At 51.3% G+C, this 23,309-nt stretch overlaps 1 protein-coding gene across 2 annotated transcripts; it reads right to left on the bottom strand.

Annotated features, from left to right (window-relative positions):
• Window positions 1–1,876: 1,876 nt before the first annotated feature.
• On the bottom strand, window positions 1,877–23,309 carry CDK7 (cyclin dependent kinase 7). 2 transcript variants are annotated; one of them, XM_029066684.2, is made up of 12 exons: window positions 23,220–23,309; window positions 17,868–17,927; window positions 14,792–14,825; window positions 13,827–13,894; window positions 12,552–12,620; window positions 7,245–7,355; window positions 5,800–5,918; window positions 5,409–5,508; window positions 4,699–4,785; window positions 3,809–3,958; window positions 2,695–2,842; window positions 1,877–2,100 (listed from the first exon to the last, which is right to left on the bottom strand). In XM_029066684.2, exons 1-12 carry the CDS (start codon window positions 23,283–23,285, stop codon window positions 2,072–2,074), a joined length of 1,041 nt encoding a protein of 346 aa, XP_028922517.1. In that variant the 5' UTR covers window positions 23,286–23,309; the 3' UTR covers window positions 1,877–2,071. The 2 variants fall into 2 exon arrangements, with proteins under 2 accessions (XP_028922517.1, XP_028922519.1); XM_029066686.1 differs by lacking the exon at window positions 23,220–23,309 and adding an exon at window positions 16,181–16,280.

Below are 23,309 nucleotides of genomic sequence, written 5' to 3'. Positions count from 1 at the left end.
ACTGAGATACACTAGAGGAAGGGGGAAGCAAGAGAGTGTAAAGAGGAGGAAATACGTGCTCCGACGAGTTGGGAAGAGGGGCTCAGGTGATAATGAAGTGGCAGTGATGAAGGAAATTGAGATTTGTCATCTCTTTCCCCCGTCTAGACAGTGAGCCCGTTGTGGGGTAGGGATTGTCTCTGTTTGTTGCCAAATTGTACTTTCCAAGCGCTTAGTACGGTGCTCTGCACATAGTAAGTGCTCAGATACTATTGAATAAATGAATCTGTTGCCAAATTGTACTTTCCAAGTGGTTAGTACAGTTCTCTGAACATAGTAAGCGCTCAATAAATGCGATTGAATGAATGAATGAGAGACGAATCAGGGAAGGCCTCCAGGAGGAGTGCAATTTCAGAAGGGGGTAGAAGAGGGGGAGAGCAGCAATACGAAGTTCTTTGCAGACAGTTACGTGTCTTTTATATTGTACTCTCCCAAGGGCTTAGTACAGCGTTTTGCACATAGTAAACAATAAATATGACTGAATACATGAATGCGGGGAGGGAAGGATGTGAGAGAGATGTGATGGAGAGGAATGGGCAGCTGTTAGAGAGATTTTAGAATTTGGAGGGGGAGACTTTGATATAAATATATACATAAACAGAGTTTTTGCCCTGGATGAGCTCACGGCCTCGTGGAAGCAGCAAGCAAGCAGGGCGGGAGAGATCCACAGCGGCCCGGCATGCCCACGCCACCTCCAACGGCCCCCCTGCACTCCATAATCTGATAATCTGATCGGACGCAATCTCCGTCCCTCCCCGGGTTCACAGCCTAAGAGGCGAGACTCCTTAACAGACACGCAATCCCTTCAGGCACAGAAAACTGGAATAATTTACCCGAGGTCCTATGGCAGACTGTGAGCTCGTCGTGGGCAGGGAAATGTTTGTTTAGTGCTATACGGTACTCTCCCGAGTGCTCAGGACAGTGCTCTGCCCACAGTGACCATTCGATAAATATTCATTCATTCAGCCGTATTTATTGAGCGCTTACTGTGTGCGGACCGTTGTACGAAGCGCTTGGAAAGCACAATTCGGCAACAGATAAGAGACGATCCCTACCCAACAACGGGCTCCCGGAAAGGAGACAACAAAACAAACAAGTAGACAGGCATCAACAGCAACAATATAAATAAATAGAATTAGAATTATAGATATTCAACTGAATGAGGTCTCCTGATTCAACAGGCCATGCTGCTCCTCAGATTCGATATGTCTCAAACCGAACTCATCTTTGCCCACAGATCCTCTCCTCCACCTTTCTTTCTCACTGCAGTTGACACCATCACGCCCCCCGTCTCCCGTCTCTCAAAGGCCATTATCCTCAATCCTCAAACTTGGTCTGACGCCAAATTCGGCCACCTCTTCCTCCACCACAATTCCAGAATCCGCTCCCTTCCTCTATAATCAAGCCGGGGTAGGCAGTCAGGGGAAGGGAGGGGGAACTCGAATCCAGGCCCCCTCCCTGGCCTTAGCCCTAGTGTCCTAGAGCACGGGCCCGAGAGTCAGAGTCACCTGGGTTCTAACCCTGGCTCCGTCACCTGTCTGCTGCGTGACCTCGGGAAGGATACTTCGCTTCTGTGCCTCAGTTCCCTCACCTGCAAAATGGAGATTCAAAACCAAATAGTTTCAAAATGGACGCAAGACCAATTGTCCCTCCTACATGGACCGGTGACCGGTCATGTGGGACCAGATCACCTTGTATCTATTCCAGCGACTGACAAAGAAAGTGCTTAACAGATTACACACTTATATCGTCATCATCATCATTATTAATAACTGCTGGGACATCTGCACCACCCTTTCCACCCACCACATGAATCGTAGGTGACCGATTCCTAAAATCTCGCTGCTTCAAAATAATTTTATTTTAAAATAGGCTCAATAAAATAAGTTCAGAAAAGTTTTACATATCTTACATGTGTAGGCTATTTACAAATTCTCTTCTCATCAACATTCATCCGAAATTCAGCATTTTCCCATCATTCTCTTTTGTCCATAGCACGAGCGGGTTCGGTACTGTCCAGTGTCCACAGTAATTAAAATATCAGCTTCTTGGGTAATCCTCCTGAGGGAAGAAACAGAGAATTTTCCTCTCAGTGCCATGATGTGAACTGTTTTTTAGGGTGGAAAATCCCTGTCGGTCTGCCTGGCTTCCCTGTAGGATCCATCCATCCAAACGCGACGGGTCTCTTTCCGCCGGGCAGCTCTTTCGACGAGCTTCTCCGCGCTCGCCCGGCACCTCTCGGAGCAAGCGCTCGGCACAGACAACACCCGGTGAGACCACACGAGAGATTTTGGATTCCCCAAATCTAAAATCCCCTCAAGCCCCTGGTACGTGAGTGACCACGCAGGAGCCGGGCGAGGAGACTTGGGGGCGCACCGCCAAGGTTATCTGACTTGGCCAAACGCTCCGAGCAGAAAGAAGCTGGTTCGTCCCACCAGGCCTGACGGGGCACAGCTGCACTATCGCTCTTTAAGTGAATGCACAAGGGAGGCTGGGGGAAATGCAGTTCCTGATGGGATAGGCCGTCCTCTCCCTGTGCTGTTTGGAGTGGAAATGTCCCAACTGTCACTCGCACGTGTACCGACTGTCCTCTCTGCCTCGGGACCGACCCCGGCCCGCCACCGGGGGTCGGTCTGGCGGAGTCGCGGGTCTCACCTTGCTCCATGGCCTCGGCCCGCTTCCGCTTGGCCACGGCGGCCGGGTGCTGGGACTCTTTCAGGGCCTCGGCGGGGCAGTTGGGCCTCGGGAGGTGACACCCTGGGGTGGGCCCGGGCCTGTTGCTGAAGTACTTGGTTTTTAAAGCCTGGAGGGAGAGAACAAGACGGGGCCGGTGAGGCGGGGGAGGACGAGTCACGGCGGTGCCCCTGCCCACTGGCGCCCAAACCCCCGTTGGCCTTTCAGATGGCGATCGGTAGCCAGCGGGCTTTGTGGGTGCTTGACAGCGGGGGCCGACCCTCCCCTTTCGATCCTCTCTGGTGGTGCTGGGAGCTCGGTGGCAGAGTCTTAGGGAAGATGGGCCCTTTCCACCGGCAGAAACGGTGGACCTGGTCACACCTTTCTATTTATTTTTTTATTAATGATGTGTATATATCTATAACATACGACATATATATATATCAGCATATATCATACTGATATGTACTGATATACGATATATATATCAGTAGATGCCTGTCTACTTGTTTTGTTGTCTATCTCCCCCTTCTAGACTGTGAGCCCCGCTGTTGGGTCAGGATTGTCTCTATCTGTTGCCGAATTGTACTTTCCAAGCGCTTAGTACAGTGCTCTGCGCACAGAATGAATGAATGAATCTGACTGCCCACTGCTGTATCCTCTGGGGTACGGGCCCTGCTCCCCTTCAAATAGGGCAAAACACCCGGGAGAAACAGCCCTGCGGGTCGCCGGAGTCCACAGCGAGCCCGCGCTGCTTTAAGCTCCGAACCAAGGCTTTGGCTTCTATCCATTTCTTCAGTCCTATTTACTGAGCACTTACTGTGTGCAGAGCACTGTACTGTTTGGGAGAGTACGACACGACAATAAACGGGCACATTCCCTGTCCATTATGAGCTTCCAGTCTGGAGGGGGGGAAACTAACATTAATGTGATAGCTTCTACCTTCTTTGCAGTTGGTGGATCGGCTCGGAGCCAGAAAAACCACGGTTCCTTGTGAGCGAGGAACACGTCGTCACTACCGTCCCCCGCGCGTACTGCAGTGTTCCGCCCGGGGCAGACGGTCCACCCGTCACCTCCCCGTCCTCCGCGGCGGTACCTGTGTGGCGGTGATGCGGGCGCACGGATTGAACAGGAACAGGTCCTGCAGGAGGTCTAGCAGGTCGTCTCCTGCCGCGCTGAAGATATGGGGGAGCGGGGTGCCGGGGAAGCTCTTGAACGTCACGTAATCCGGAAGACTGGTCATGCCCTGCCAAGGGGAAGAACAGAAGGCGGGACACGGTCAGTCAAGGGGTCAAGCCGCCCAGTACAGACCGGGACACCTCCCCCCGCCCGCGAATCCAAATCCCTTCCCTCCCCCACACCTGACAGATCACAGCTCTCCTCGCCAACCTTCATAGCCTCCCTAAATTCCCACCTCCTTGACAAGCAGCATGACCCAATAAAGAATCCTCACCTGGGAGTGAGAGGACCTGGGTTCTATTCCAGGCTCGGCCTTCTTTTTTTAAAATGATATTAGTCAATCGCTTGCTGTGTGTCATTGTTTTGATCCTCCTCCTTCCTACTTACACTGTGAGCTCCATGTGGGACAGGGACTGTGTCCTACCTAAGCTATATTAGCTACCCCAGCGCTTATATTATTGCTATTATTACATTATCCCCACAGAGAGGGGGTCACGTCCTTTTCACACTACTGCCTCTTACTCGGGCTTACGGATTCACTCTGCTAAGCACTGGTGAGAGTACAAAGACAGAATCGGCAGTCACGTTCCTTCCCTTAATGAGTTTATGGACTAGGGAGGGAGATTGCCAGGCACTGATATTAATGATGGAAAATATATATTTTAAACATATGTACGAAAGTGTTGGGTTGGTCCCAGGAACCTCCTGAAGGGAAATCGGGGATGCCCCCACGACATGGCATTTCAAGAACCCGAGAGCTCGAGTTCACCCGAACTGCAGCCCGAAGAGGGCGAAAGGGCAACTCACAGGCCACTGTTCTTCCGTCGGCGTGCCTAACGTTTCGAATATCCGCGTCAGCTGATCGAGGTCAGAGTCTCCTGGCAAAAAGGGAACCTGAAAACGAAGCAGACGTAAAACCGGACATTAGAGGAGAGAGGACAGTATCATCATCGACAACATAAGTTCTTACTGACCCATCTGCTGAACTGTTTGGGGGCCTGCAGACGTAGGAGACCCAAGTCCCCGCCCTCGAGGAGTTACAGATCCAGTGGGAAACGTTCTGGGTGAAATACAATTATGCAGGTAACTGACAGAACTGGGCGCCGAATGGTCAGACACTGAGCCTCTGAGCCAACAGATTAGAGCACACAAAGCTTCTACCGCAGGCTTTCCGGAAATCAGAGGTTCCAGGATTAATTTCTGGATGCATTGTGACCTAGTGCTAAGAGAGCACGGACCCAGGAGTCAGAAGACTTGGGTTCGAAGCCCATCTCTGCTATTTGCCTGCTGTGTGACTTTGGAAAAACCTCTCAACTACTCGGTGGCACAGTTACTTCTGTAAAATGGGGACTATGTGTTTCTCCCCCGGCTGAGAATGGGATGTGCGCCCCATATGGGATGGGGGCTGTGTCAGACCTGATGATCTTGGCACAGAGTAAGCGGTTGATAAATACTATCATCGAGAGGGTTCTGAGCGGTGTTTCCAACCGCGGCGGTTACTTTGGTCCAAAACTTACCCGGAGAAGCAGCTCTGCCAAGATACAGCCAACGGCCCACATGTCCACGCCTACACCGTACATCCTTGCTCCAAACAGCAGCTCAGGTGCTCGATACCATCTGCGGGGTAAACGGGCACATTGTTCGATGGAGAAATGTGACCTACAAGGACTAGGGTGAAAAACTGACGGATAAAGCTTCCTAAAGGCAGAGTTGGGAGGAAAATCCATCGGGGAGGACTGGAAGACCAATTCGTCTCCCATGGCTTTGAAAGAAGACCTATCAATCTTTTCTCGGACATTTCTTGGAGTACACATTCATTCGTCGCGTAGGTTGGTGTTGGCCGGCCAGTGTGTCCGTAGGGAGGTCTGCCCTGGAACCCTGACCCATCTTTGACGTGGACGTTCTTACCTCGTCACGACCTGATGCGTGTAAGCTCTATTTGGGCTTCCGAAAGACTTCGCCAAGCCGAAGTCGGCCAGCTTTAAGACGCCGTTTTCGTCCAGCAGTAAATTGTTTGGTTTGAGATCCTGGCGAGAAGGACAGAAGGGGAAACACCTCAGCGACTCGACTGGTTGGCCTTGGAGAGACGAACTGGGATCCCGCTGGATTCTTTGGTTCGCTAAGTGTCCCCATATTCTCTGGGATCCCCTCTTACTCCCCCCGACCTTGGGGCTCAGCCAAGGACTGCCTGGGTGTTGGGGGCACCTGCACCCAGCCTTCAACACCAGCAGCGTGGCTCAGTGGAAAGAGCCCGGGCTTGGAGTCAGAGGTCATGGGTTCAAATCCCTGCTCCGCCACCTGTCTGCTGTGTGCCTTTGAGCAAGTCACTTCACTTCTCTGTGCCTCAGTTACCTCATCTGTAAAATGGGGATTAAGACTGTGAGCCCCACGTGGGACAACCTGATCACCTTGTATCCTCCCCAGCGCTTAGAACAGTGCTTTGCACATAGTAAGCGCTTAACAAGTGCCATCATTATTATTAATGGCATGCACTAAATGCAAAACAGATTATACTAAGCTCCTGAAAAGTTGAGCATGGAGGTTTCACATTAATGGGGAAATGGACATAGAAATATTAAAAAGCTGTGCAATCAGAATAAATCGAATTGAACACGCAGACAGACGTGAGTGCTGAGAATATATATTTTACATACGTTAAAATAGGCTATAAGCTCGCTGTGGACAAGGAACGTGTCTACCGACTCTGTTGTACTGTACTCTTCTGAGCTTCAGATAAAAACTGAACGTAAATTAAATTTACACATTTAAAGTCAAGACTATGGAATCGGCTGAATTAAGGTGGCAGTTTTTTTAAAAATAATAATGATGATAATACTGCAGAGAAGAAAATCTATTAAAATACTATACTCAATCCAAGCTGCTTATTTTCAGCCAGATACTGTTTCCCAATTAAACAAGACAAGAGAACACTGAGCAAGAAAAACATTAAAATCCCCATTAAGTCTGGCCAGTGTCCATTCTCTAATGATCTGACCTCTCAGGGACCCAAAGAGGGCTCTAATCTCCATCTGCTTCTTGGTTTTTCCTTGAGAACTGGTTCCCTGAATCTGTCCCAGAACAAGTGTCCATTCCAGTATGTTGTACTTGGCTTCTTCTTTTATAAAACGGGGTCATGGACAGGGACGGGAAATGCAAGCCCGTATGGTAGGGGCCCAATCTGTATCCACGGCCGTGACTCTCTGGTTTCCCAGGTGCTCAAAGACTCCCACCCAAGTGCTAAGTCTCCCGGGTGGCCCATGGGCCAGGCCGCCGCCCCCGACTCCCTCCCGACACACAGCCCCTTCTCCCCAAGCCGTCGGCACTGTCCCGAATCGTAGCCCGGCCTGACTTACCCTGTGTAGGATCCAGTGTTGATGTAGGTATTCCAAGCCTTGCAACGTCATCAGCATGTAGGCTTTGATGTGTGCCGGGGTTAGCACCAGACTGTTGTCCTTGATGATGACCTGAAGGGAAGAGCAGACGCTCTGGGGACATGGAAAATACTGGAGATCCCCGGACTGAGCACGGGCAGCACTCCAGGCAGCCCTGGCAAACCCTCGATCGATTGAACGACTAGCTCCTGCGTGCAGGGCTCACTTAGAAGAATACCCCAGATTTAGACCACAGGATCCCCACTCTGAAGGAGCTGACAGGCTAGTGGGGGAGAAATCTGCTTCGACGGAAGGGATCTCTATCACCTGCCCAAGATCCTAAGTTCCTTGCAGGCAGGGATCGTGCCTACCAACTCAACTGTAGTCGAATCCCCCCAAGATTTAGTGCGGTGCTCTGCACGCAGGTAAGTCCTCAGTAGATACTACTGACTGATGAAAGGAGCTCCAGTGAACTGAGTTGGCAAAGGGAATCCCGATAAGGCTGGGTTTTTCTCGAGCTGCCCACACTGGCACCCGGTGTCCCCATTCAGCACTCTCTCGGTTACCCTTATAATAACGGTGATATCTGTGAAGAGCTTATTACGTGTCAAGTGCTGTGCTACGCTCTGGGATAGATACGAGATCATCAGGCTCTACGTGGGGCTCACGGTCCAAATGGGAGGGAGTAATGAATCCCCATTTTGCAGATGAGAGAACAACAACAACAACAATGATAATTGTGGTTTTTGTTAAGTGCTTACTATGTGCCGGGCACTAATTATGGAAATAATTATGGAATTATGGTAATAATTCCGGCGCCTGAGTGGATACAAGCGAATTGGGTTGGACACAGCTGTGGTCAAACCTTAACCCTGCTCATGCATATGCGGAGCATATGCGGACACGGTCTCCGCCGCCGCTCTCTCCAGCGGAGGCCTCTCCTTCTCCCACTCCCCCAGACTCACCGGTAAGGGAGGAGGCGTCGGCTTCCTCCTCTCGCCCCGATGCCGCTTCCGCACTATCCCTCCTCCCCCCTCCCTCTCCTTCCCCTCCTTCGAAGCCCATATCATTCGCCTCTACCACCCACTCCAGTTACTTGTCGCCGTCATCTACCGCCCTCCCGGTCCCACCTCCGACTTCTTCAACCACCTTGACCCCTTTCTCACCTTCCTTCTCTCCTTCTCTCTGCCCACTCTGATCCTTGGAGACTTCAACATCCATACGGATGTACCCGACGACTCCTCTGCCGCCCGCCTGCTATCCCTCCTCGACTCTGCCGACCTCCTCCTCCACCATACCGCGCCCACTCACCGACTCGGTCACACCCTCGATCTTGTCATCTCCTACCGCTGCACTATCTCCTCACTCACCAACTCTGAAATCCCTCTCTCGGACCATAACCTTCTCACCTGCCTCATCTCTCACACTCCCTCCCCCTGCAAATCTTCGCTACTGCCCCACAGAGACCTCCGCTCTCTCGATCCCATCCGTCTTTCCAATAGCATCTCGCCTCACCTTGCCGCCCTGTCCTCTCTTCCCACTCTCGACGATCAGGTCTCCGCTCTCAACTCCACCCTCTCTACTCATCTTGACTCTCTCGCCCCCCTTTCCCTCCGCCGCTCTCGCGCCACTAACCCACAGCCCTGGATCACCTCCTCCGTCCGCCTCCTACGCTCCTATGCTCGAGCTGCTGAGCGCCGCTGGCGAAAGTCCAAGCACCGAGCCGACCTCACACACTTCAAATTTATCCTTTCCTGCCTTAACTCTGCCCTCTCCTCCGCCAGGCAAAGCTTCTTCTCCTCCCTCATCGACACCCATGCCCGTCACCCCCGCCGATTGTTCCGGACCTTTAACTCTCTCCTTAGGCCCCCTGTTCCTCCCCCTCCCCCATCTCTCACCCCTAATGATCTGGCCACCTATTTCCTCACGAAAATCAACACGATCAGGTCTGAGCTCCCCAAAGTCACCCCTCCGCCTCTCCCCTCCCCTCCAACAACCCCCTCCCCTACTTTCCCATCCTTCCCCGCAGTATCCTCAGAGGAGATCTCCTCCCTCCTCGCAAGTGCCACCCCCTCCACCTGCGCCTCGGACCCCATTCCCTCTCACCTTCTTAAAACCATCGCCCCTGCCCTCCTCCCTTCCTTAACTTCTATTTTTAACCACTCAATCTCCAAGGGCTCCTTCCCCTCTGCCTTCAAACACGCCCACGTCTCCCCCATCCTAAAAAACCCGCTCTTGACCCCACTTCCCCCTCCAGTTATCGTCCTATCTCCCTACTACCCTTCCTTTCCAAAATCTTAGAACGAGTCGTCTACAATCGATGCCTAGAATTCCTTAACTCCCATTCTCTCCTAGACCCTCTCCGATCTGGCTTCCGTCCCCTCCACTCTACCGAGACTGCTCTCTCTGAGGTCACCCGTGACCTCCTTCTTGCCAAATCCAATGGCTCCTACTCCATTCTGATCCTCCTTGACCTCTCTGCTGCCTTTGACACTGTCGACCATCCCCTCCTCCTCCATACCTTATCTCACCTTGGCTTCACGGACTCTGTCCTCTCCCGGTTCTCCTCTTACCTCTCTGGCCGATCATTCTCGGTCTCCTACGCTGGAGCCTCCTCCCCCTCCCAGCCTTTAACTGTTGGAGTTCCTCAAGGGTCAGTTCTTGGCCCTCTTCTGTTCTCCATTTACACTCACTCCCTCGGTGAACTCATCCGCTCTCACGGCTTTGACTACCATCTCTACGCAGATGACACGCAGATCTACATCTCCGCCCCTGTCCTCTCCCCCTCCCTTCGGGCTCGCATCTCCTCCTGCCTCCGGGACGTCTCCACCTGGATGTCTGCCCGCCACCTAAAACTCAACATGAGCAAGACTGAGCTCCTCATCTTCCCTCCCAAGCCCGGTCCGCTCCCAGACTTCTCCGTCACCGTGGATGGCACGACCATCCTTCCCGTCCCGCAGGCCCGCAATCTCGGTGTCATCCTTGACTCGTCCCTCTCGTTCACCCCACACATCCTATCCGTTACCAAGACCTGCCGGTTTCACCTCTACAATATCGCCAAGATCCGCCCTTTCCTCTCCACCCAAACGGCTACCTTACTATTACGGGCTCTCGTTATATCCCGGCTAGACTACTGTGTCAGCCTTCTCTCTGACCTCCCTTCCTCCTCTCTCGCCCCGCTCCGGTCTATTCTTCACTCCGCTGCCCGGCTCATCTTCCCGCAGAAACGATCTGGGCATGTCATTCCCCTTCTTAAACAACTCCAGTGGTTGCCTATCGACCTCCGCTCCAAACAAAAACTCCTCACTCTAGGCTTCAAGGCTCTCCATCACCTTGCCCCTTCCTACCTCTCCTCCCTTCTCTCTTTCTACCGCCCACCCCGCACGCTCCGCTCCTCCGCCGCCCACCTCCTCGCCGTCCCTCGGTCTCGCCTATCCCGCCGTCGACCCCTGGGTCACGTCCTCCCGCGGTCCTGGAACGCCCTCCCTCCTCACCTCCGCCAAACTGATTCTCTTTCCCTCTTCAAAACCTTACTTAAAAATCACCTCCTCCAAGAGGCCTTCCCAGACTGAGCTCCTCTTCCCCCTCTACTCCCTCTGCCATCCCCCCTTTACCTCTCCGCAGCTAAAGCCTCATTTTCCCCTTTTCCCTCTGCTCCTCCACCTCTCCCTTCCCATCCCCACAGCACTGTACCCGTCCGCTCAACTGTATATATTTTCGTTACCCTATTTATTTTGTTAATGAATTGTACATCGCCTTGATTCTATTTAGTTGCCATTGTTTTTACGAGATGTTCTTCCCCTTGACGCTGTTTAGTGCCATCGTTCTTGTCTGTCCGTCTCCCCCGATCAGACCGTAAGCCCGTCAAACGGCAGGGACTGTCTCTATCTGTTGCCGACTTGTTCATCCCAAGCGCTTAGTACAGTGCTCTGCACATAGTAAGCGCTCAATAAATACTATTGAATGAATGAATGAATATGCATTACTGTCACTTACTACGTATACTGATTAGTTTGTATGGAGTTCTCACCCAGGATTGCCCGTATCCACCTTATCAGGAACTTTAGCAGCAACCAATCACCCACAGCAGCCTTGAGACCCAAATTATCACAACCCTAGCAGCAATCAATCACTGACCTACCTTGAAATCCAATACCTAAGCTTGCTAAAGACTTCTTCAGCCACAGAGTGTTCTCTGGATGACCCATAGCCGATAATGAAGGAGCTTGGCATATAATGAGGGGATAATGAAGGCAACTACAAACAGGGGCAGAGCAGCAACTGATATAATAATAACGTTGGTATTTGTTAAGTGCTTACTATGTGCCGAGCACTGTTCTAAGCGCTGGGGTAGATACAGGGTACTCAGGTTGTCCCCCGTGAGGCTCACAGTTAATCCCCATTTTACAGATGAGGTAACTAAGGCACAGAGAAGTTCAGTGACTTGCCCACAGTCACATAGCTGACAAGTGGCAGAGCAGGGATTCGAACTCATGACCTGTGACTCCCAAGCCCGTGCTCCTTCCACTGAGCCACGCTCTTCTCTAATACGCCAACCTGATACCTGATATGCCAATCCAGCGGACGAACAAATGGGACTTGAGGGGAGGGGTCGAACTAGAGGGAGGGACCAAGGGGAAATATAAAGATGGGCTCATCTTCAGTCGTCTGTGGCTACCAAACAGCCACTGACCTTTTGTTGCCATCAAAAGAATAAAAGGCTGGCCTAACCTGACTCATTACTCGGGATATTTTCCAACACAGCCCTTGTCCCACATGGGAAAGATGAGGTAACTGAGGGCCAGAAAAAGAAAACCCAGCAGATAGGTGACAGAACTAAGATTAGAACCCATGCCCTTTGGACTTCCTGCTCCCTGGCCCATGCTTTATCCACTATGCTATGCTGGTTCTTGGGAAGTGAGAAGTGACTTGCCCAAAGGCCCACAGCGGGTACGGGGCGGAGCCGGGATTAGAACCCAGGGCCTCTGACTCCCAGGCCCGGGCTCCTTTCACTCAGCCACGCTGCTTCCCTTTATGTTTGTAAGCAGGATGAGCCCCCGCCCCAAAAGTTGCAATTATATCACCCCAAATGAGTAGTGCCCTCCCCACATTCCTGGGAGGCAGGGAGTAGGCTCTCCATTTTACAGGGAAGAAAACTGAGGCCCACAGCAGATCTATGGTCTACCGCAGGGTCTCCAGCAGCCCAGGGCCAGAGCTGTCATTAGAACCCAGGTCTTCAATTTCCCAGCCCACATTTCGGACCCTTCGGGAGTCCTGAACCGATCTTACCTCTAAGTCAGTTTCCATAAAGTCAAAGACGAGACTAATATTGGATTTGTGCCCAAAAGCATCGAGCAGCTGCAAAAGAAAGAGAGCCAAAATGAGAAAAGGCGGCCCCTTCTCCCCCTTAGCCTGGCAGTGGGTCAGCCCTCCGCCCAACCAAATTCTGAACAATCATCACGGCCGGTGAGAGTGGACAGGATGCTCCCTGCCCGTAACGAGGCCCTCCTCCAGATGTGAAAGCTGCTTTGGCCTGGACATCTAATGTCCCTCTCGGTCTGGCCCGGCGCAGGATCGGTGGCACAGAGTGGGCACTAAGATGTAATGGGGACCTTACTTTTCTGACCAGTTCCATTTGACATTCTCCTTCTCTGTTCACGCCAATCCTCCTCTGTCCCTAATGCCTCATGAACGATTACTTTTCCAATTCAGTGACATCATTTTGGGTTTCACGTCTTCCTTCCAAAAGCAACCCCTCTCTACTTCGGTGACAACTGAGATCAGGTTGGACTCCCATCTGGGTATTCTCTCCCAGCACTTGATACAGTGCTCTGCCATACTAATAATAATGCCATACAATAATTATGGCACTTGTTAAGCGCTTACTATGTGCCAGGCATAGTACTAAGCCCTGTGGTGAATAGAAGCAAATCGGGTTGGACACGGTTCCCGACCCACATGGGGCTCACAGATGCAATCTCCATTTTACGGAAGAGGTAACTGAGGCAAAGGGAAGTGAAGGTCACACAGTAGACAAGTGACAGAGGCAGGATTAGGACCCAGGTCCTTCTGACCAGGCCAGAGCTCGATCCACTAGACCACGCTGCTTCTCTTCACTAAAAAAAAAAATATTTTGCCCAGGGCCAAACCGAGTCTGGGAGTCCCTTGTGGGACTCTCCTTTACACACTCCAGCACTTCGAGCAGTGCTTGGCACTTTGTGAGTGCCAGGAGACTGGACGCCCGCTGCCAGCGGGTAGGGATAGGCCCATCAACTCTATTTTATTGTACTTTCTCAAGAGGCTAGTACAGTGCCCGGCACCCAGTGAGCGCTCAATAAACACCGGTGTGGATCGACTGCTGCGGGCACATCACGATAATGGGACGCTGCCCATTCCATCCTCCTTGCACTGAGAAGGAGCCCGGCGTTAGGCAGAAGGCAGGCCTGGGACCGAGAATCCATCGATGGTATTTACTGAGCGCTTACTACGTGCAGGACACGTTTCCTGCCTGCCACGAGTCTTCTGTCTAGACGAGCTTACGAGAGCAACCCGAGTCCCACTCACCCCGATGATATTCGTATGGCTCAGCTCCTGCAGCAGCTTGATCTCTCGCAAAGCTGTTCTGTTGATCCCTGCAATTGAAGAGTGACTGACGAAAAGGGAAAACTTGGCTCGGGTGACCCAGCCACCCACCCCCACGTAAACACCGACCATTTAATTTTTCATTCCGTTGACAAATTTTCCATATTTGGGCTGGAAGAATGTTGGCATTTGGCATAGACAAGAGAGACCCCCGCTCAGGGAGGAAGACTTTCTGGGTGTCTGAGCGGGGGAAGGCCCACTCTAATGAGCACTGAAGTTTTTAGGCAAGGGCAAGGAATGGGTTTGCTTCTAGAATTTAGTACAGTGCTCTGCATATAGTAAGCTCAATAAATATGATTGAATGAACGGTCATAAGATTGTCAACTTGACCACTTATACAGACTCCAGAGGACAAGCGATCAACAGTATTTATTGAGCCCTAGCCTGAGTACAAGGGACTTAGCCCTGCCCTCAAGAAATTTACAGTTTAGCACGTGAGGCCTTGATGATGTTCTTGTAGTTGTTCCAGCATCCAGATGGAAGAGGGAGAGGAAGGGAGTGGGGAGGCAAAAGGAACTCATTTGAGCTCGAAAGCTACAGTTCCCCAAGGATAAAAATAATCATGGTATTTGTTAAGTGCTCACTATGTGCCAAGCACTGTTCTAAGCGCCGGAACAGATACAAAGTAATCAGGTTGTCCCACATGGGACTCACAGTCTTCATCCCCCTTTCACAGATGAGGTAACTGAGGCCCAGAGAAGTGGCTTGCCCAAGGTCCCACAGCAGACAAGTGGCAGAGCAGGGATTAGAATCCACACCCTCTGACTCCCAAGCCCGTGCTCTTGTCACTGAGCCACGCTGCCTATCTACCTCCCTAAATTAATCAAACCTACTCGGTCCAGTTAAGTCACTTTAAGTCACTCAGGAATCCACAGATCCATACTTACCATCTTTGGCTTCTGATCGGTGTCCCAGTTTAATCTGTAAAAAATAGTCAGATGCACAAAAATTAAACACTGCTATTATCCCCTCTACTTCGAGAGGCAAAGGAAAAGCAGAAACAGCACCAGGAGCCACACCCAGGCATGACAACAGGGCTAAAGGATACTTTTGTATGTACGATGTGGTTGGGACATGTGGCTTTTAATAACAATAGTAATTACAGTATTTGTTAAGTGCTTACTATGTGCCAAGTACTGTTCTAAGCATTGGGGTATATACAAGTTAATCAGGCCCCTGCTCTATCCACTGAGTCATCTGCTATGCACATAGGCATTTAACAAAATCCACTGTCACGAAGTTAAGAGGGCTGGAGTGAGCTAATTTGGCCCACTTTCAGCCCAAGGCCTTAACCACTCTCTTCTCCAAGCAAAGACCTCAGACCATGAGCTCTGGCCACGAGGCTCCCAGCACATGGGAGACTGTGCCGATTTTTACACTATTCTCTGGGTTTACAGTGGCAAGACCTCACCCTTTATTGCTCAGCAGAGGGTCTTCACAAGTCTGATATAGGATGGGGAGAGATTAGTCATGGAGGGCTTCCTGGAAGTGATTTCGTAAGGGGCTCGAGGATGGGTAGATCAGGGCCCTGCTCCATATGAAAGGGGAGGCCAGAAGGAAGATAATGATAATGTTGGTATGTGTTAAGTGCTACGTGCGGAGCACTGTTCTAAGCGCTGGGGAAGATACAGGGTAATCAGGTTGTCCCACGTGAGGCTCACAGTTAATCCCCATTTTACAGATGAGGGAACTGAGGCCCAGAGAAGTGCAGTGACTTGCCCACAGTCAAACAGCTGACAAGCGGCTGAGCGGGGATTTGAACCCATGACCTCTGACTCCCAAGCCCGGGCTCTTTGCGCTGAGCCACGCTGCTTCTCGAAGATGATGTGAGCAAGAGGTTTTCCAGTAAGGGAGATGAAAGTGAGGCCCAGGGAGTAGGATATTAGAGAAGTTATGTGAGCTGGGGGATAGTAGAAGAGGATTAGACTGTAAACCCGTCAAACGGCAGGGACCGTCTCTATCTGTTGCCGACTTGTTCATTCCAAGCGCTTAGTACAGTGCTCTGCACATAGTAAGTGCTCAATAAATACTATTGAAAGAGGAGCAAGGAAGCTAGTGGGTAGAGCACGGGCCTGGGAGTCAGGACCTGGGTTCTAATCCCAGCTCCGCCTCTTGTTGGCTGTGTGACCCTGGGCAAGTCGCTTAATTCATCTGGGCCTCAGTTACCTTATCCCTAAATGGGGATTAAGACTGTGAGCCCTATGTGGGGTCGAACCTGATTAGCATCTTTCTACCCCAGCCCTTAGTAGAGTGTTTGACATGTAGTAAGCGCTTACCAAGTAACGTGCAAAACCGAAGCTCCAATCTCAGATTGTTGTTGGGAGTGGAGGGTTAGAAAGGAGTTTTGAGTCCCGGAGAAATTGGACAGGATGCCAACTGACACAGGGTAAAAGTACAGAGGAAACGGCGTCGGTATCTACCGCAGAACTTAGTGCCTGGACAATCATTCATGCAATCGTATCTACTGAGCATTTACTGTGTACAGTGCTCTGCAATGAGCGCTTGGAAAGTACAACTGGCACAGAACACCAATGCTTAACAAATACCACAGTTAATTAAGTGGCGACAGGCACTGTTGCCAGACGCCGAAAACGGGAACGGTAAACACTCCGTTTCCATAAACATGGCCTACAAAGGTTTTTTTTCCACTTTGTCTAAGAGTTAAAGGTGTGAATCCCGATATAGGTGGGACTAAGCAGCTCGATGTTTTGGGCTCCAGAGCTAGATTTCATTCCAACATTAGCACCCCTAAAAATAAAACAATCCACTAAATCCTAAATTGTTTAGCTAAATTAAGGCATTTTAAAAAGCCCCAAATTTGGTTATGCATCTTTAGGTTAAACTGAAACCTGACTCCTCCCGCCCCCACCCACCACACTGGGCTGGTCTCCAGCGCAACAGGGTGATAAACGGGAGTATTATCACAGCCAACAAGAGGAGAGGGGAGGAGGGGCGAGACCAGCCTATACACTCCAGGTGGGTCTAGAAACACCAAATCTCATTCAAAACACTGAACTGGGCCACAGACCGAGGCCTGAATTTGCAAGCTCACCCATCACCTACACAGGCAAGTGGCCCACTCTCAACGGTTTTCCTGGCAGGCTGCGTGAATCGTTTAGTCTACTTCAGCATCCCTAACCTCCTGCCCCCCTGCTGCTTGAGAAAACCAACAGGACAGAACGCTAGGACAAGGACTCTGAGAGAAACCCTGTGCTGGTTGTACTCAAGGACGTCAACGCTCACGGTTAAAGAGGGGACAACTACCATGATATTTTTAATATTTGCCAAGTGCTTACCCCGGTGCCGGGTACTCTATTAAGCACTGGGGTAGATGATGATGTTGGTATTAAGCGCTTACTAGGTGCTCTGTTCTAAGCGCTGGGGGGTATAAAGTGTGATCAGGTTGTCCCACGTGGGGCTCAGGGCCTTCACCCCCATTTTACAGATGAGGGAACTGAGGCACAGAGAAGTGAAGTGACTTGCCTACACTCACCCAGGTGAAAAGTGGCAGAGCCGGCATTCGAACCCATGACCTCTGACTCCCAAGCCCGGGCTCTTTCCACTGAGCCACGCTGCTTCTCATACAAGCCGGTCAGGTTGGTTACAGTCCGTGGGGCTCAGTTTTAATCCCATTTTAGAGATGGAGGTAACCGAGAAGCGACCTGTTCAAGGTCTCACAGCGGACAAGTGGCGGAGCCGGGATTAGAACCCAGGCCCTTCTGACTCTCAGGCCTGTGCCACTAAGCCACTTTTCCCACTCCACCCCCAGGCTCTCTCCGCAAAAGACCGCCACCTCTCCCCTCCAGTGATCTATTTGGGACCCCTCCTCCACAAACCGTCTCTCGAACTCGCCGCGCAGTTGGCCAGGAGGGGCTTCCACAGGCTTCCTCCTGACTAGACGAAGACAGAGACGGCGGTGCCCCTCGCCGAAGGAGGGACGATGACCCGCAGGCGGCAACTCACCTTTTTAATGGCCACGATTTGATTGGTGGTCTTGTCTCTTGCTTTGTAAACTGTGGCAAACTGGAGGAGGAAGAGGAGGAGGAAGAAAATTAGATGAGGGGCACGGGAGGCAGAAATCGGGCGGGCGAGCCCCGGGCGTTAACGTGCTGCACTGTCGCCCGCCTCCACTCCAACGGGAAGACAGTTGGCTTGGGCTGAGCTCATTCATTCAACCGTATTTATTGAGCGCTTACTATATGCGGAGCACTGTATTAAGCGCTTGGAAAGTACACTACAGCAATAGAGACAGTTCCTGCCGGCGACGGGTTTACAGTCTGGGGGGGCGGGGGGAGACAGACATCAAAACCAGCAGACATCAGAGCAAGTAAACAGATGAAAGCAAACATGTTGTCTATCAGCTCCATTCTACTGAACTCTCCCAAGCGCTTAGTACAGTGCTCTTCACCCAATTAGCACTCAATCAATGGTCTTTACTGACCAAAAGTAGCAGAGAAATTTCCTTCCCACAACGATCTTAAGAGAGGACTAACAATCAATCTATCACTCGGCTCCTTTTTTTCCACCCCTCTCCCACCCGGAAGCCCTTATCAGTGATAATAATTAAGGTACTTGTTAAGCGCTTCCTATGTGCTTAGCACTCTTCAAAGCACTCGGGTAGAGACAAACTTAATCAATTTGGGCAAAGTCCCTGTCCCGTATGGGGCTCACACTCTTAAATCCATTTTCCAGATGTGGGAACTGAGGCCCGGAGAAGTGACTTGTCCCAGGCCACAGAGCAGACAAGTGGCAGAGTCGGGATTAGAACCCAGGTCCTTCGGGCTTCCAGGCCCCTGCCACGCTGCTTCTCTTAATGTAAGTGCTCAATAAATACGACTGATTGCGATTCACTGAAACCCTATGCCAGGGTCGCCCTGGGGGTGGTCTCTTGCAGCGTCAGGGTCCCCTGACCCTATCCACTCCCCCCTCTATTCTTTCATTCATTTAAATTACTAGTCCTTCATTCAATCATATTTATTGAGCGCTTACAGTGTGCAGAACACTGTACTAAGCGCTTGGGAGAAGACAATACAATAATAAACAGACACATTCCCTGCCCACAGCGAGCTTAGAAAGGAAGAGACAAACACGCTTCCCCCCTTCCAAGCCCTACTGAAGGCTCACCTCCTCCAGGAGGCCTTCCCAGATTAAGGCCCCTTGTCCTCTGCTCCCCGCCTTCGCCCCGACTCCCTCCCTCTGCTCTAACTCCCCGCCCCACATCCCTTTTGTACATATGTACATATTTATTATTCTATTTATATTAATGATGTGCATATATCTATAAGCAGCAGCTTGGCTCAGTGGAAAGAGCCTGGGCTTCGGAGTCAGAGGTCATGGGTTCGAATCTCGGCTCCGCCACCTGCCAGCTGTGTGACTGTGGGCAAGTCACTTCACTTCTCTGGGCCGCAGTTACCTCACCTGTAAAATGGGGATTAACTGTGAGCGTCACTTGGGACAACCCGATTACCCTGCATCTCCCCCGGCGCTTAGAACAGTGCTCTGCACATAGTAAGCGCTTAACAAATACCAACATTATTATGATTCCATTTACCCATATTGATGCTATTGATGCCCGTTTACTTATTTTGATGTCTGTCTCCCCCCTTCTCGAGTGTAAACCCACTGGGGGCAGGGATGGTCTGTATCTGTTGCCGAATTGTCCATTCCAAGCACTCAGTACGGTGCTCTGCACCTAGTAAGCGCTCAATAAATACGACTGAATGAATTAATGCCTCTCTCTGTGGCCAAACTGCACATTCCAAACACTTAGTACACTGCTCTGCACATAGTCAGTGCTCAATAAATACGACTGAATGAATCAATGACTCTCTCTGTGGAAGCAGCGTGGCTCAGTGGAAAGAGCACGGGCTTTGGAGTCAGAGGTCATGGGTTCGAACCCCGGCTCGGCCACTTGTCAGCTGTGTGACTTTAGGCAGGTCACTTAACTTCTCGGTGCCTCAGTTACCTCATCTGTAAAATGGGGATTAAGACTGTGACCCCCACGTGGGACAACCCGATTCCCCTGTGTCTACCCCAGCGCTTAGAATGGTGCTCGGCACATAGTAAGCGCTTAGAGAAGCAGCGTGGCTCAGTGGAAAGAGCACGGGCCCTAGAATCAGGGCTCATGAGTTCGAATCCCAGCTCTGCCACTTGTCGGCTGTGTGACTGTGGGCAAGTCACTTAACTTCTCTGTGCCTCAGTTCCCTCATCTGTAAAATGGGGATTAAGACTGTGGGCCCCACGTGGACAACCTGCTTCCCCTATGTCTACCCCAGCGCTTAGAACGGTGCTCGGCACATAGTAAGCGCTTAACAAATACCAACATTATTAACAAATGCCAACATTATTATTATTATTACATTCCAAGTGCTCAGTCCAGTGCCGTGCACATCATAAGTGCTCAATAAATGGGATTGAATGAATGTCTCTGTGGCCAAAGTGTCCATTCCAAGCGCTCAGTCCAGTGCTCTACACATAGCAGGTTCTCAATACGACAATGAATGAATGACAATGAATGAATGAAACACGACAATGAATGAATGAATGACTGTGTGGCCATATTGTCCATTCCAAGCGCTCAGCCCAGTGCTGTGCACATAGCAAGCGCTCAATAAACACGACTGAATGAATGAATGACTGTGTGGCCTAATTGCCCATTCCAAATGCTCAGCCCAGTGCTGTGCACATAGTAAGCGCTCAATAAACAGGACTGAATGAATGACTTCCTCTTTGTGTGGCCGAATTGTCCATTCCAGGCGCTCAGCCCAGTGCTGTGCACATAGCAAGCGCTCAATAAACACGACTGAATGAATGAATGACTGTGCAGCCTAACTGCCCATTCCAAACGCTCAGCCCAGTGCTCTGCACATAGGAAGCGCTCAATAAACACCACTGAATGAATGAATGACTGTGCGGCTTGATTGCCCATTCCAAACGCTCAGCTCAGTGCTGTGCACATAGTAAGGGCTCAATAAACACGACTGAATGAATGAATGACTGTCTCTGTGTGGCCGAATTGCCCATTCCAAACGCTCAGCCCAGTGCTGTGCACATAGCAAGCGCTCAATAAATACGATTGAATGAAAGTCTCTGTGGCCAAATTGTCCATTCCAAGCGCTCAGCCCAGTGCTTTGCACATAGGAAGCGCTCAATAAACATCACTGAATGAATGAATGACAGTGCAGCCTGACTGCCCATTCCAAACGCTCAGCTCAGTGCTGTGCACATAGTAAGCGCCCAATAAACACGACTGAATAACGACTGTCTCTCTGTGTGGCCGAACTGTCCATGCCAAGCGCTCAGCCCAGTGCTCTGCAGATAGCAAGTGCTCAATAAACACGGCTGAATGAATGAATGACTTCCTCTCTCTGTGGCCCAACTGCTCATTCCAAGCGCTCAGCCCAGTGCTGTGCACATTTAGTAAGCGCTCAATAAACACGATTGAATGAATGAATGACTTCCTCTTTGTGTGGCCGAACTGTCCATTCCAAGCGCTCCCTAACTACGACTGGATGAATGAATGAATGCAGGAATGGATGAATGAATGCAGGAATGAATGAAATATTGAGAAGCAGCGTGGCTCAGTGGCAAGAGCCCGGGCTGGGGAGTCAGAGGTCATGGGTTCGAATCCCGGCTCTGCCACTTGTCAGCTGGGCGACTGGGGGCCAGTCACTTCCCTTCTCTGGGCCTCAGTGACCTCCTCTGGAAAATGGGGATGAAGACTGGGAGCCTGACGGGGGACAACCTGATGACCTTGGATCTCCCCCAGCGCTTAGAACAGTGCTCGGCACAGAGTGAGCGCTTAACAAAAACCAACATTTGAATGCAGGAATGGATGAATGCAGGAATGAATGGATGCAGGAATGAATGGATGAATGCAGGAATGAATGAATGCAGGCAGGAATGAATGAATGCAGGCAGGAATGAATGAAGGCAGGAATGGATGGATGAAGGCAGGAATGAATGGATGAAGGCAGGAATGAATGGATGAAGGCAGGAATGAATGGATGAAGGCAGGAATGGATGATTGAACGCAGGAATGGATGGATGAAGGCAGGGATGGATGGATGAAGGCAGGGATGGATGGATGAAGGCAGGGATGGATGGATGAAGGCAGGGATGGATGGATGAAGGCAGGGATGGATGAAGGCAGGAATGAATGAAGGCAGGAATGGATGATTGAACGCAGGAATGGATGGATGAAGGCAGGGATGGACGGATGAAGGCAGGGATGGATGGATGAAGGCAGGGATGGATGGATGAATGCAGGGATGGATGGATGAATGCAGGGATGGATGAAGGCAGGAATGAATGAAGGCAGGAATGGATGATTGAACGCAGGAATGGATGGATGAAGGCAGGGATGGATGGATGAATGCAGGGATGGATGGATGAATGCAGGGATGGATGAAGGCAGGAATGGATGAAGGCAGGGATGAATGAAGGCAGGAATGGATGATTGAACGCAGGAATGGATGGATGAAGGCAGGAATGGATGATTGAACGCAGGAATGGATGGATGAAGGCAGGGATGGACGGATGAAGGCAGGGATGGATGGATGAAGGCAGGGATGGATGGATGAATGCAGGGATGGATGGATGAATGCAGGGATGGATGAAGGCAGGAATGAATGAAGGCAGGAATGGATGATTGAACGCAGGAATGGATGGATGAAGGCAGGGATGGATGGATGAATGCAGGGATGGATGGATGAATGCAGGGATGGATGAAGGCAGGAATGGATGAAGGCAGGGATGAATGAAGGCAGGAATGGATGATTGAACGCAGGAATGGATGGATGAAGGCAGGAATGGATGATTGAACGCAGGAATGGATGGATGAAGGCAGGGATGGATGGATGAAGGCAGGGATGGATGGATGAATGCAGGGATGGATGGATGAATGCAGGGATGGATGAAGGCAGGAATGGATGAAGGCAGGAATGGATGATTGAACGCAGGAATGGATGGATGAAGGCAGGAATGGATGAGTGAACGCAGGAATGGATGGATGAAGGCAGGGATGGATGGATGAAGGCAGGGATGGATGGATGAATGCAGGGATGGATGAAGGCAGGAATGAATGAAGGCAGGAATGAATGAAGGCAGGAATGAATGAATGAATGAAGACAGGAGTGAATGAATGAAGACAGGAGTGAATGAATGACAGCGCGTCGGCCCCGAGGCCGGTCCTGGGGGGGGGGGGGGGGGGGGGGCTCCCTCGAGCCATCTGCGGCTGCGCAGTCGGACCCTCCCCCGTCCCCCGTTGGCCCCCGTTGGCCCCCGGCGACCCCCGTTGGCCCCCGGCTCCCTCACCTGCCCTTCCCCGAGGAAGTCGAGCTTCTCGTAGCGCTTCGCCCGCGACTTGACGTCGAGCGCCATGGAGGGCGGGAGGGCCGGGCGCGG

The sequence above is a fragment of the Ornithorhynchus anatinus genome, chromosome 5 (assembly GCF_004115215.2).
Source record: "Ornithorhynchus anatinus isolate Pmale09 chromosome 5, mOrnAna1.pri.v4, whole genome shotgun sequence".
Taxonomy (NCBI): Eukaryota; Metazoa; Chordata; class Mammalia; order Monotremata; family Ornithorhynchidae; genus Ornithorhynchus; species Ornithorhynchus anatinus.
The sequence above is the reverse complement of the archived record's forward strand: the minus strand, read 5'-3'. Positions and strand labels throughout refer to the sequence as shown.